General features: G+C 49.6%; 1 protein-coding gene across 1 annotated transcript in view; it reads right to left on the bottom strand.

Annotated features, from left to right (window-relative positions):
- The window catches only part of LOC142469273 (peptidoglycan-recognition protein SC2-like), a 4913-nt gene extending 2492 nt beyond the window's left edge, over positions 1–2421 (bottom strand). The window contains 4 exon segments of the mRNA XM_075576209.1: positions 1318–1486; positions 1489–1518; positions 1815–1896; positions 2361–2421. Coding sequence (XP_075432324.1) covers positions 1318–1486; positions 1489–1518; positions 1815–1863 — 248 coding nt within the window. The 5' untranslated portion in view covers positions 1864–1896; positions 2361–2421.
- Between the last annotated feature and the right edge of the window lie 9955 nt (positions 2422–12376).

Here is a 12376-nt window from a genome sequence, read left to right as displayed (position 1 = left end):
CTCTGCTTGTTTGAGACTAAGGCCTGGGACATAGTAGTGTGAGCAAGGCTGAGCCGCGCTCACACTCGGCACCGAGCCCCTGCAGCCGCAATAAGAGAGCGGCTTTAGCAGGGGCTCGCGCACGCTTCCGCACGCCTGCGGAAGCGTGTGTCTTAACAAAAGTTACGTTTGTGTGCGTGCCGGAGCGCAGGGCCGGTCACGTGAGCGGTTCGCCCAATGAGGGCGACCAGCTCCGTGACGTCACTGGCCCGCCCCCAGACACGCCCACGGACGGCGCGCGCTCTAAGGCCAGGGAAAGCACCGCTTTCCCTGAGCCTCAAGCGCGCCTAAGCACGGGCAAAGTGTCTATGCCCGAGGCCTAAGAGTAGGTCTTCACCACACATTATTAAAGTTATGGTGGGTAAAAAAAGTGACAAAAACCCTCCACAGTAAAAAAAATATATATATATTATACAAACACATAAATAAATGACATTTTAAGTTATGGTGGGTGAAAAAGGCAACAAGAAACCTCCACCGTATACTGTAGCATATAGCAAAATAAAAAGATCACTTGTGAGCATGTAAATGTGCTCACAAGTGATCTTTTTATTTGAAGAGAGAAGCCCCTTCATTATCTCCCCCCTCTCTCCCCTCGTCCCCATTATTCCCTCTCTCACTCCCCTCGTCCCCATTATCCCCCCCCTCATCCCCCTATCCCCTCTCCCTCCCATTCCCCCCTCTCCCTCTCTACCCCATTATCCTCCCTCTCTCTCCCCTCCATTACCCCTCCTCTCTCTCCCCTCCATATACCCCTCCTCTCTCTCACCCCCCCATTAACCCTCCTCTCTCTCACCCCCCCATTAACCCTCCTCTCTCCCCCCCATTACCACCCTCTATCTGCACCTCCATTATTTCCCCTCTCATCCCCCTTATCGCTCTCCCCCCCTCTCTACCCCCCATTATCCCTGCCCTCTCTCCCCCCATTAACCTCCTCATTCTCCCCCTCTCCCCCATTACCCCTCCTCTCTCTCCCCTCCATTACCCCTCCTCTCTCTCACCCCCCATTTACCCCTCCTCTCTCACCCCCCATTAACCCTCCTCTCTCTCACCCCCCATTAACCCTCCTCTATCTGCACCCCATTATTTCCCCTCTCATCCCCCTTATCGCTCTCCCCTCTCTCTCTCCCCCCCCCCATTATCCCCCCTCTCTCCTCCCCCCATTACCCACCCTCTCCCTCCCCATTACCCTCTCTCTCCCCCCCCCCCCCACACTACCCACCTCTTTCCCCCCCCCCATTCTCTCCCTCTGTCCTTCTCCCCCCTTCCCCCTCTCACTTGTATCCGATGTCACACCAGCCGTTGCTGTTCATGTGATAGCTCTGTATGTTCTTGGCCTGTGTGATACATGTAGACTGGCTGGAACAGGCCGCTGACTCCGTGTGGTGGATGATTGCGTAGGTGACAGGCGTGGACAAAGCGGTACGGCATGTGGCAGCGCGTCCCCCCACTGGGACTTGCTGAGGATGGTGGGGCAGCCTGTGGTGGGGAGTTAGACAGGGTCAGTCACCACCCCCCCCTCAGAACTCATCTCATCCCTCCTTCAATGTATCTCAGCCCCTCACCCTCTCCCACCTGTGCTACTGTAACCTGCTGACAACTTGTGTGCTGTCTCTTGCACTGTAATGCAAACGGTGCGCTCTCTCTCTGATCTCTCTCTCTCTCTGATCTCTCTCTCTCTCTGATCTCTCTCTCTCTCTGATCTCTCATCTCTCTCTCTCTCTCTGATCTCTCTCTCTCTCTCTGTCGGACCAGGGGCTGTCTCTTGCACTCACCGTATGTGACTGCGCAGAGGGCGGCGAGAAGAGCGACGAGACGCAGCATGATGAAGAGACTTCAGGGACACGAGACAGATACCTGGGAGAGAAAAGCACACGTGTGAGAGACAGTCACCCTGTGACAGAGACCCTCTGCAGCGCTGTGTATAGGATAGAGGTGCGATGCTCTGCGGAGCTCTGTGTATAGGATAGAGGTGCGATGCTCTGCGGAGCTCTGTGTATAGGATTGACGTGCGATGCTCTGCGGAGCTCTGTGTATAGGATAGAGGTGCGATGCTCTGTGGGGTTTTGTGTAAAGGATAGAGGAGCGATGCTCTGCGGGGCTGTGTGTATAGGATAGAGGCGTAATGCTCTGCAAGGCTGTGTATAGGATAGAGCGATGCTCTGCGGGGCTGTGTGTATAGGATAGAGGTGCGATGCTCTGTGGGGTTTTGTGTATAGGATAGAGGAGCGATGCTCTGCGGAGCTCTGTGTATAGGATAGAGGCGTAATGCTCTGCAAGGCTGTGTATAGGATAGAGACGCGATGCTCTGCGATGCTTACCTTTGCCGTGGCAGATTGAGTGAGTCCTGGTCCCTCTTCTCGCCCCTATTTATTCTGCCCTGACGCCCCGCGGGGCGGAGCCTGGAGGGTATTTTGGTCCCTGTGGCCTTGTGGTAACAGGGGGCGGAGCCTGAGCCAGGTTATGTAATACTATGCGGAGAGCAGGGAATTCTGGGGCATTGTGTGACATAAATGGGGTCACCATATATATAAGATATAAACCCTACAGAGGGGTAATAAGGATACTACTATGCAGAGCATTGCTCCATACTTTGCAGTATTAGGGTCAGTAGTATGCAGAGCATTGCTCCATACTTTGCAGTATTAGGGTCAGTACTGTGCAGAGCATTGCTCCATATTTAGCAGTATTAGGGTCAGTACTATGCAGAGCATTGCTCCATATTTAGCAGTATTAGGGTCAGTACTATGCAGAGCATTGCTCTGTACTTTGCAGTATTATGATCAGTACTGTGCAGAGCATTGCTCCATACTTTGCAGTATTAGGGTCAGTACTATGCAGAGCGTTGCTCTGTACTTTGCAGTATTAGGGTCAGTACTATGCAGAGCATTGCTCTGTACTTTGCAGTATTAGGGTCAGTACTTTGCAGAGCGTTGCTCTGTACTTTGCAGTATTAGGGTCAGTACTGTGCAGAGCGTTGCTCCATACTTTGCAGTATTAGGGTCAGTACTATGCAGAGCGTTGCTCTGTACTTTGCAGTATTAGGGTCAGTAGTATGCAGAGCATTGCTCTGTACGTTACAGTACTAGTCAGTACTATGCAGAGCATTGCTCCATATTTAGCAGTATTAGGGTCAGTACTGTGCAGAGTATTGTGCCGTACTTTTCAGTATTAGGGTCAGTACTATACAGAGCGTTGCTCCGTACTCTGCAGTATTACGTTCAGTACTGTGCAGAGCGTTGCTCCAAACTTTGCAGTATTGGGGTCAGTACTATGCAGAGCATTAATCCATACTTTGCAGTATTAGGGTCAGTACTGTGCAGAGCGTTGCTCCGTACTTTGCAGTATTAAGTTGCTTCGTACTCTGCAGTATTAGGGTCAGTACTGTGTAGAGCGTTGCTCCGTATTTTGCAAAATTATGGTCAGTACTATGCAGATCATTGCTCAGTATTTTGCAGTATTAGGATCAGTACTGTGCAGAGCGTTGCTCCGTATTTTGCAGTATTAGGGTCAGTACTGTGCAGAGCGTTGCTCCGTATTTTACAGTATTGGAGTCAGTACTGTGCAGAGCATTGCTCTGTACTTTGCTATATTAGGGTCAGTACTGTGCAGAGTATTGCTCCGTATTTTGCAGTATTAGGGTCAGTACTGTGCAGAGCATTGCTCCGTATTTTGCAGTATTGGAGTCAGTACTGTGCAGAGCGTTGCTCCGTACTTTGCTATATTAGGGTCAGTACTGTGCAGAGTATTGCTCCATATTTTGCGCTCTCCCATCGCTCCGCTCTGCACACGGCTCTGTGTCCCTGACTCGCTGATAAGAATTAACTGAAATAGTCTATTTATGACAATAGATGTGTTTATATATACTGTATAGAGGGGGAGGGGTTAATCTCACCTGTGTGAAGGGGGAGGGATTCATTTCACCTGTGTGTAGGGCTGTTATAGTGTGTGTATGTGTATGTGTGTGTATATGTCTGTTACAATCACTATAAACAGCCCTACACACAGTGTGTGTGTGTGTGTGTGTGTGTGTGTGTGTGTGTGTGTGTGTGTGTGTGTGTGTGTGTGTGTGTGTGTGTGTGTGTGTGTGTGTGTGTCTGTTATAGTGTGTGGGGCTGTTATAGATTATATGTGTGTAGGGCTGGTATAGTGTGTGTATGTGTATGTATATAGTGCAGAATAAAAGTTATTCAGTATTGCAGACCTTAAGGAGAGGAAAACTCCCGAAAGCTTGTCCTATGACATAAATTGTTAGTCCAAATAAAAAAGGTATCACCTAATACTGAAGAACTCATTTATTCTGCACTAACACGGCTATTTCCGTTTTATATAAGTATGTGTATATGTATATATATATATATGTGTGTAGGGCTGTTATAGCGTGTGTGTATACAGTTAGGTCCGGAAATAATTGGACACTGACACAATTTTCATAATTTTGGCTCTGTACGCCACCACAATGGATTTGAAATGAAACAACCGAAATGCAATAGAAGTTCAGACTTTCCGCTTTAATTCAAGGGGTTGAACAAAAATATCGTATGAAACTTTTAGGAATTGCAACCATTTTCATACACAGTCCCCTTATTTCAGGGGCTCGAATGTAATGGACAAATTAACACAATCATAAATAAAATGTTCATTTTTAATACTTTGTCGAGAATCCTTTGCAGGCAATGACTGCTTGAAGTCTGGAACGCATGGACATCACCAAACGCTGTGTTTCCTCCTTTGTGAGGCTTTGCCAGGCCTTTACTGCAGCTGTCTTCAGTTGTTGTTTGTTCGTGGGTCTTTCTGCCTTAAGTTTTGTCTTCAGCAAGTGAAATGCATGCTCGATCGGGTTGAGATCAGGTTATTGACTCGGCCATTGCAGAATATTCCACTTCTTTGCCTTAAAAAAAACTTCTGGGTTGCTTTCGTAGTATGTTTTGGGTCATTGTCCATCTGTAAAGTGAAGCGCCGTCCAATCACCTTCGCTGAATTTGTCTGAATCTGAGCAGACAATATATCCCTACACACTTTAGAATTCATCCGGCTGCTTCTATCACTTCATCAATAAACACTAGTGACCCAGTGCCATTGTAAGCCATGCATGCCCATGCCATCACACTGCCTCCACTGTGTTTTACAGATGTGGTATGCTTCGGATCATGAGCCGTTCCAAGCCTTCTCCATACTTTTTTCTTCCCATCATTCTGGTACAGGTTGATCTTCGTTTCATCTGTCCAAAGAATGCTGTTCCAGAACTGGGCTGGCTTTTTTTTAGATATTGTTTGGCAAAGTCTAATCTGGCCTTTCTATTCTTGAGGCTTATGAATGGTTGCACCTTGTGGTGAACCCTCTGTATTTGCTCTTGTGAAGTCTTCTCTTTAAGGTAGACTTGGATATTGATATGCCAACCTCCTGGAGAGTGTTCGTCACTTGGCTGGATGTTGTGAAGGGGTTTTTCTTTACCATGGAAAGGATCATACGATCATCCACCACTGTTGTCTTCCGTTGACGTCCAGGCCTTTTTGTGTTGCAGAGCTCACCAGTGCGTTTTTTTTCCTCAGACTGTACCAAACTGTTGATTTGGCCGCTCCTAATGTTCCTGCTATCTCTGATTAATTTCTTTTTTTTGCAGCCTAAGGCCACGCCTATAGTGCTTGCAAAGACCAAAAACAAATACATTGGCATCGCCGCGTGCACTTATAGTAAGTGCGATGGCGGCAATGCGATGGAGCGACGTCGTGTCGCAGACTTTGGAAGCCAGGAATATTTGATTTTTCAAGGGCTGTCGCCTCATGTGACAGCCCCATAACAAATCAAATGCCCAGAAGCCCGCGACGCCACCCCAAAGTGAAGTAACTTTCACTTCGGGACGGGTGACGTCACCCGTCCCGAGCACTATAGGCGCGGCTTAAGGATGCCGTTTCACTTGGATTGAGCGCGCCTTTGACCGCATGTTGTGGGTTCACATGTGAATGCCACACCTGGTATCAACTCCAGACCTTTTACCTGCTTAATTGATGATGAAATAATGAAGGAACAGCCCACACCTGTCCATGAAACAGCTTGAGTCAATTGCCCAATTACTTTTGGTCCCTTGAAAAAGAGGGGGCTACATATTAAAGAGATGTAATTCCTAAACCCTTCCTCCAATTTGGATGTGGATACCCTCAAATTAAAGCTGATAGTCTGCACTTTAAGCCCATATTCATTATTTAACTATTACTTGAATTTATTGTGGTACAAAGCCAAAATAACAAAACTTGCATCAGTGTCCAATTATTTCCGGACCTGTGTGTGTATAGGGCTGTTATAGTGTGTGGGAACGTGGATAAGAGGTCTGATAATGTGTATGGGAATATACAGGACACGTGTGGTACCGCAGCGGGTGCTGCGCTTATAGTGCCGGTGACCGACGTCAGGCTGCGGGCGCTGGAAAAATCAAATTGTGATGACTTCCAGCGATCACGACCAAGCCGTCGCCTCACATAAGCGCACGCGACGGCAGCAATGCATGTTTTGACGCAACATCGCGTAGCTGTCACTATAAGTGCAGCCTTAGGCCTCATCCAGGGTTGCTGCTTGCTGGGGCGCGCTTCCGCTCGGCACTGAGCCCCTACAGCCGCAATGAGAGTGGCTTTAGTAGGGGCTCGCCTACGCTTCCGCAAGCGCGCAGAAGCGTAGGTCTTAGCAGAATTTTAAATTCCCGCTTGCCGGAGCGCAGGGCCGGTCACGTGAGCGGTTCCCCCAATGAGGGCGAACCAGCTCCGTGACTTCACTGACACGCCCCCGGATGGCACGCTGTCTAAGGCCAGGGAAAGCACCTGCTTTCCCTGAGCCTCAGCACGCCAGCGGGGAGCTTGGCCGAGGCCTAACACTGCTCCCCTGCTACAAACTATTAGTCCTGCGATCCCCCAATTAATAAATCTTTCCTGACTCGTCAGACACCACCAAACTGTGTTAGCGATCCCAGGCAGTATGGGGTCGAGCTCGTGGGAGGGGAACACAAGCTTAATATTTCTCCCCCAAACTGCCCCTCAGTGTGTGCTGGCAGCATGAATGCCCTTGTACCACTTAGGAAGGGGGGCATAACAGACGAGGGGAGGCCCGAGGCAGCACTGATGGGGTTAAAGGAAATAGGGAGACGGGGGTGAAAGGGAGACGGGGGGGGGGGGGTGATGATAGAGACAGGGAGGGAGATAGAGGGCATGATAGGAGATATGGGGCAGAGAGATTGGGAGGCGATAGAGACTTGGGGGGGTGATAGACTTGTCCCCCCCCCTTCCCCAAGCTGAGCACATTGAGGCCATTTAGTATTTCCAAATACGTTTCACGTACACCAGGGGGGCGCAGTGCTCACAGAGAAACCCCGTGCTCTATCCCCAAAGCATTTAAATTACATGCCGGGGGACCGCGCGAGGCCTCTAACTTCCCTTACCTTTGGCGGCTTCGGGCAACGCTGCGTCATTTGACGCTGGGGACAAGGGGAGGGGACACAAGCAGGGGGAAAAGTATGCGCACCCCTGAGTCGTAGACCATGGCACCCTCTTTATTAGCGCACTCTGTACCCTTCGAGATATGGCGGTGACGGAAGACCAGACCGTTACATCGGGATCACACGCACCAGACAGAACAAAAGTGTTCATTTAGTTTGGAGCCAACAGAAACACAAATGCACAATACAGACTCAACTCCCCAAAACAGGATTATGGGGGGGAGGGGGGATCCTAGTTTGCTAGGTGCGTACCCAGGAACTCTTCCACGATCTGCCTCAGAGTATCCCAGGCTGCCGTTCTCCATTCAAATGTCACGCTCGTCTCAGACACCAACACCAGCTATGAACCGCTGGATAACTGGTGCTCCGATCAGCGTCAGCTTACCCTCTCCCAGCTCACCACACAATAAGCCTAACAAAATACTCCCCGCAGAATACACAGGGGAAATAAACAGTCTTACACAGGGAAATCAGAACAGCTCCTGGGCAGCCATTTTGGCTACCTAAAATGGCCAGGTTAACCCATTACATAAGTCGCCACCTTGACGGGTAGGGGCAACCAGCAGGCTTAATCTTTAATATGCATGCCAGGCTGCCCTTACCGCCGCAATGATCTGCACAGTACTCCAAGTGAGGTCTCAGCATGTCACCAATGTTCTATACTATAGCCTCATCACCCCTCTATTTCTGCTACAAATACCCCTCTATACACCCTAACATCCCGCTGCCAATACCGCTCCCTATACACCCTAACATCCCGCTGCTAAAACTTCTCCCTATACATCCTAACATCCCGCTGCGAATACCTCTCCCTATACACCCTAACATCCCGCTGCTAATACCTCTCCCTATACACCCTAACATCCCGCTGCTAATACCTCTCCCTATACACCCTAACATCCTGCTGCTAATACCTCTCCCTATGCACCCTAACACCCCGCTGCTAATACCTCTCCCTATACACCCTAACATCCTGCTGCTAATACCTCTCCCTATGCACCCTAACACCCCGCTGCTAATACCTCTCCCTATACACCCCAATATCCTGCTGCTAATACCTCTCCCTATACACCCTAACATCCTGCTGCTAATACCTCTCCCTATACACCCTAACATCCCGCTGCTAATACGTCTCCCTATACACCCTAACATCCTGCTGCTAATACCTCTCCCTATGCACCCTAACACCCCGCTGCTAATACCTCTCCCTATACACCCCAACATCCCGCTGCTAATACCTCTCCCTATACACCCCAACATCCCGCTGCTAATACCTCTCCCTATACACCCTAACATCCAGCTGCTAATACCTCTCCCTATACACCCTAACATCCTGCTGCTAATACCTCTCCCTATACACCAACATCCCGCTGCTAATACCTCTCCCTATACACCCTAACATCCAGCTGCTAATACCTCTCCCTATACACCCTAACATCCCACTGCTAATACCTCTCCCTATACACCCTAACATCCCGCTGCTAATAAGTCTCCCTATACACCCCGCTGCTAATACCTCTCCCTATACACCCTAACATCCCGCTGCTAAAACTTCTCCCTATACATCCTAACATCCCGCTGCGAATACCTCTCCCTATACACCCTAACATCCTGCTGCTAATACCTCTCCCTATGCACCCTAACACCCCGCTGCTAATACCTCTCCCTATACACCCTAACATCCCGCTGCTAATACCTCTCCCTATACACCCTAACATCCAGCTGCTAATACCTCTCCCTATACACCCTAACATCCCACTGCTAATACCTCTCCCTATACACCCTAACATCCCGCTGCTAATAAGTCTCCCTATACACCCCGCTGCTAATACCTCTCCCTATACACCCTAACATCCCGCTGCTAATACCTCTCCCTATACACCCTAACATCCCGCTGCTAATACCTCTCCCTATACACCCTAACATCCCGCTGCTAATACCTCTCCCTATACACCCTAACATCCCGCTGCTAATACCTCTCCCTATACACCCCAACATCCCGCTGCTAATACCTCTCCCTATACACCCTAACATCCTGCTGCTAATACCTCTCCCTATACACCCTAACATCCTGCTGCTAATACCTCTCCCTATACACCCTAACATCCAGCTGCTAATACCTCTCCCTATACACCCTAACATCCCACTGCTAATACCTCTCCCTATACACCCTAACATCCCGCTGCTAATACCTCTCCCTATACACCCCGCTGCTAATACATCTCCCTATACACCCTAACATCCCGCTGCTAATACCTCTCCCTATACACCCTAACATCCCGCTGCTAATACTTCTCCCTATACACCCCAACATCCCGCTGCTAATACCTCTCCCTATACACCCTAACATCTCGCTGCTAATACCTCTCCCTATACACCCTAACACCCCGCTGCTAATACCTCTCCCTATACACCCTAACATCCCGCTGCTAATACCTCTCCCTATACACCCTAACATCCCGCTGCTAATACCTCTCCCTATACACCCCAACATCCTGCTGCTAATACCTCCCTATACACACTAACACCCCGCTGCTAATACCTCTCCCTATACACCCTAACATCCCGCTGCTAATACCTCTCCCTATACACCCTAACATCCCGCTGCTAATACCTCTCCCTATACACCCCGCTGCTAATACCTCTCCCTATACACCCTAACACCCCGCTGCTAATACCTCTCCCTATACACCCTAACATCCCGCTGCTAATACCTCTCCCTATACACCCTAACATCCCGCTGCTAATACCTCTCCCTATACACCCTAACATCCCGCTGCTAATACCTCTCCCTATACACCCCAACATCCCGCTGCTAATACCTCTCCCTATACACCCTAACATCCCGCTGCTAATACCTCTCCCTATACACCCTAACATCCCGCTGCTAATACCTCTCCCTATACAACATCGCGCTGCTAATACCTCTCCCTATACACCCTAACATCCCGCTGCTAATACCTCTCCCTATACACCCTAACATCCCGCTGCTAATACCTCTCCCTATACACCCTAACATCCCGCTGCTAATACCTCTCCCTATACACCCCGCTGCTAATACCTCTCCCTATACACCCTAACATCCCGCTGCTAATACCTCTCCCTATACACCCTAACATCCCGCTGCTAATACCTCTCCCTATACACCCTAACATCCCGCTGCTAATACCTCTCCCTATACAACATCCTGCTGCTAATACCTCTCCCAATACACCCCAACACCCCGCTGCTAATACCTCTCCCTATACAACATCCTGCTGCCAATACCTCTCCCTATACACCCTAACATCCCGCTGCTAATACCTCTCCTTATACACCCTAACACCCCGCTGCTAATACCTCTCCCTATACACCCTAACATCCCGCTGCTAATACCTCTCCCTATACACCCTAACATCCCGCTGCCAATACCTCTCCCTATACACCCTAACATCCCGCTGCTAATACCTCTCCCTATACACCCTAACATCCCGCTGCTAATACCTCTCCCTATACACCCTAACATCCCGCTGCTAATACCTCTCCCTATACACCCTAACATCCCGCTGCGAATACCTCTCCCTATACACCCTAACACCCCGCTGCTAATACCTCTCCCTATACACCCTAACATCCCGCTGCTAATACCTCTCCCTATACACCCTAACATCCCGCTGCTAATACCTCTCCCTATACACCCCGCTGCTAATACCTCTCCCTATACACCCTAACATCCCGCTGCTAATACCTCTCCCTATACACCCTAACATCCCGCTGCTAATACCTCTCCCTATACACCCTAACATCCCGCTGCTAATACCTCTCCCTATACACCCTAACATCCCGCTGCTAATACCTCTCCCTATACACCCTAACATCCCGCTGCTAATACCTCTCCCTATACACCCTAACATCCTGCTGCTAATACCTCTCCCTATACACCCTAACATCCCGCTGCTAAAAACCTCTCCCTATACACCCTAACATCCTGCTGCTAATACCTCTCCCTATACACCCTAACATCCCGCTGCTAATACCTCTCCCTATACACCCTAACACCCCGCTACTAATACCTCTCCCTATACACCCTAACACCCCGCTGCTAATACCTCTCCCTATACACCCTAACATCCCGCTGCTAATACCCCTCCCTATACACCCTAACACCCCGCTACTAATACCTCTCCCTATACACCCTAACATCCCGCTGCTAATACCCCTCCCTATACACCCTAACACCCCGCTACTAATACCTCTCCCTATACACCCTAACATCCCGCTGCTAATACCTCTCCCTATACACCCTAACATCCCGCTGCTAATACCTCTCCCTATACACCCTAACATCCCGCTGCTAATACCTCTCCCTATACACCCTAACATCCTGCTGCTAATACCTCTCCCTATACACCCTAACATCCCGCTGCTAAAAACCTCTCCCTATACACCCTAACATCCTGCTGCTAATACCTCTCCCTATACACCCTAACATCCCGCTGCTAATACCTCTCCCTATACACCCTAACATCCCGCTGCTAATACCTCTCCCTATACACCCTAACATCCCGCTGCTAATACCTCTCCCTATACAACATCCTGCTGCTAATACCTCTCCCTATACACCCTAACATCCTGCTGCTAATACCTCTCCCTATACACCCTAACATCCCGCTGCTAAAAACCTCTCCCTATACACCCTAACATCCTGCTGCTAATACCTCTCCCTATACACCCTAACATCCCGCTGCTAATACCGCTCCCTATACACCCTAACAGCCTGCTGCTAATACCTCTCCCTATACACCCTAACATCCCGCTGCTAATACCTCTCCCTATACACCCTAACATCCCGCTGCTAATACCTCTCCCTATACA

This window comes from Ascaphus truei, chromosome 18 (genome assembly GCF_040206685.1).
Source record: "Ascaphus truei isolate aAscTru1 chromosome 18, aAscTru1.hap1, whole genome shotgun sequence".
Lineage (NCBI taxonomy): Eukaryota > Metazoa > Chordata > Amphibia > Anura > Ascaphidae > Ascaphus > Ascaphus truei.
Note: the sequence above shows the minus strand (reverse complement) of the source record. Positions and strands in the feature narration are given on the sequence as shown.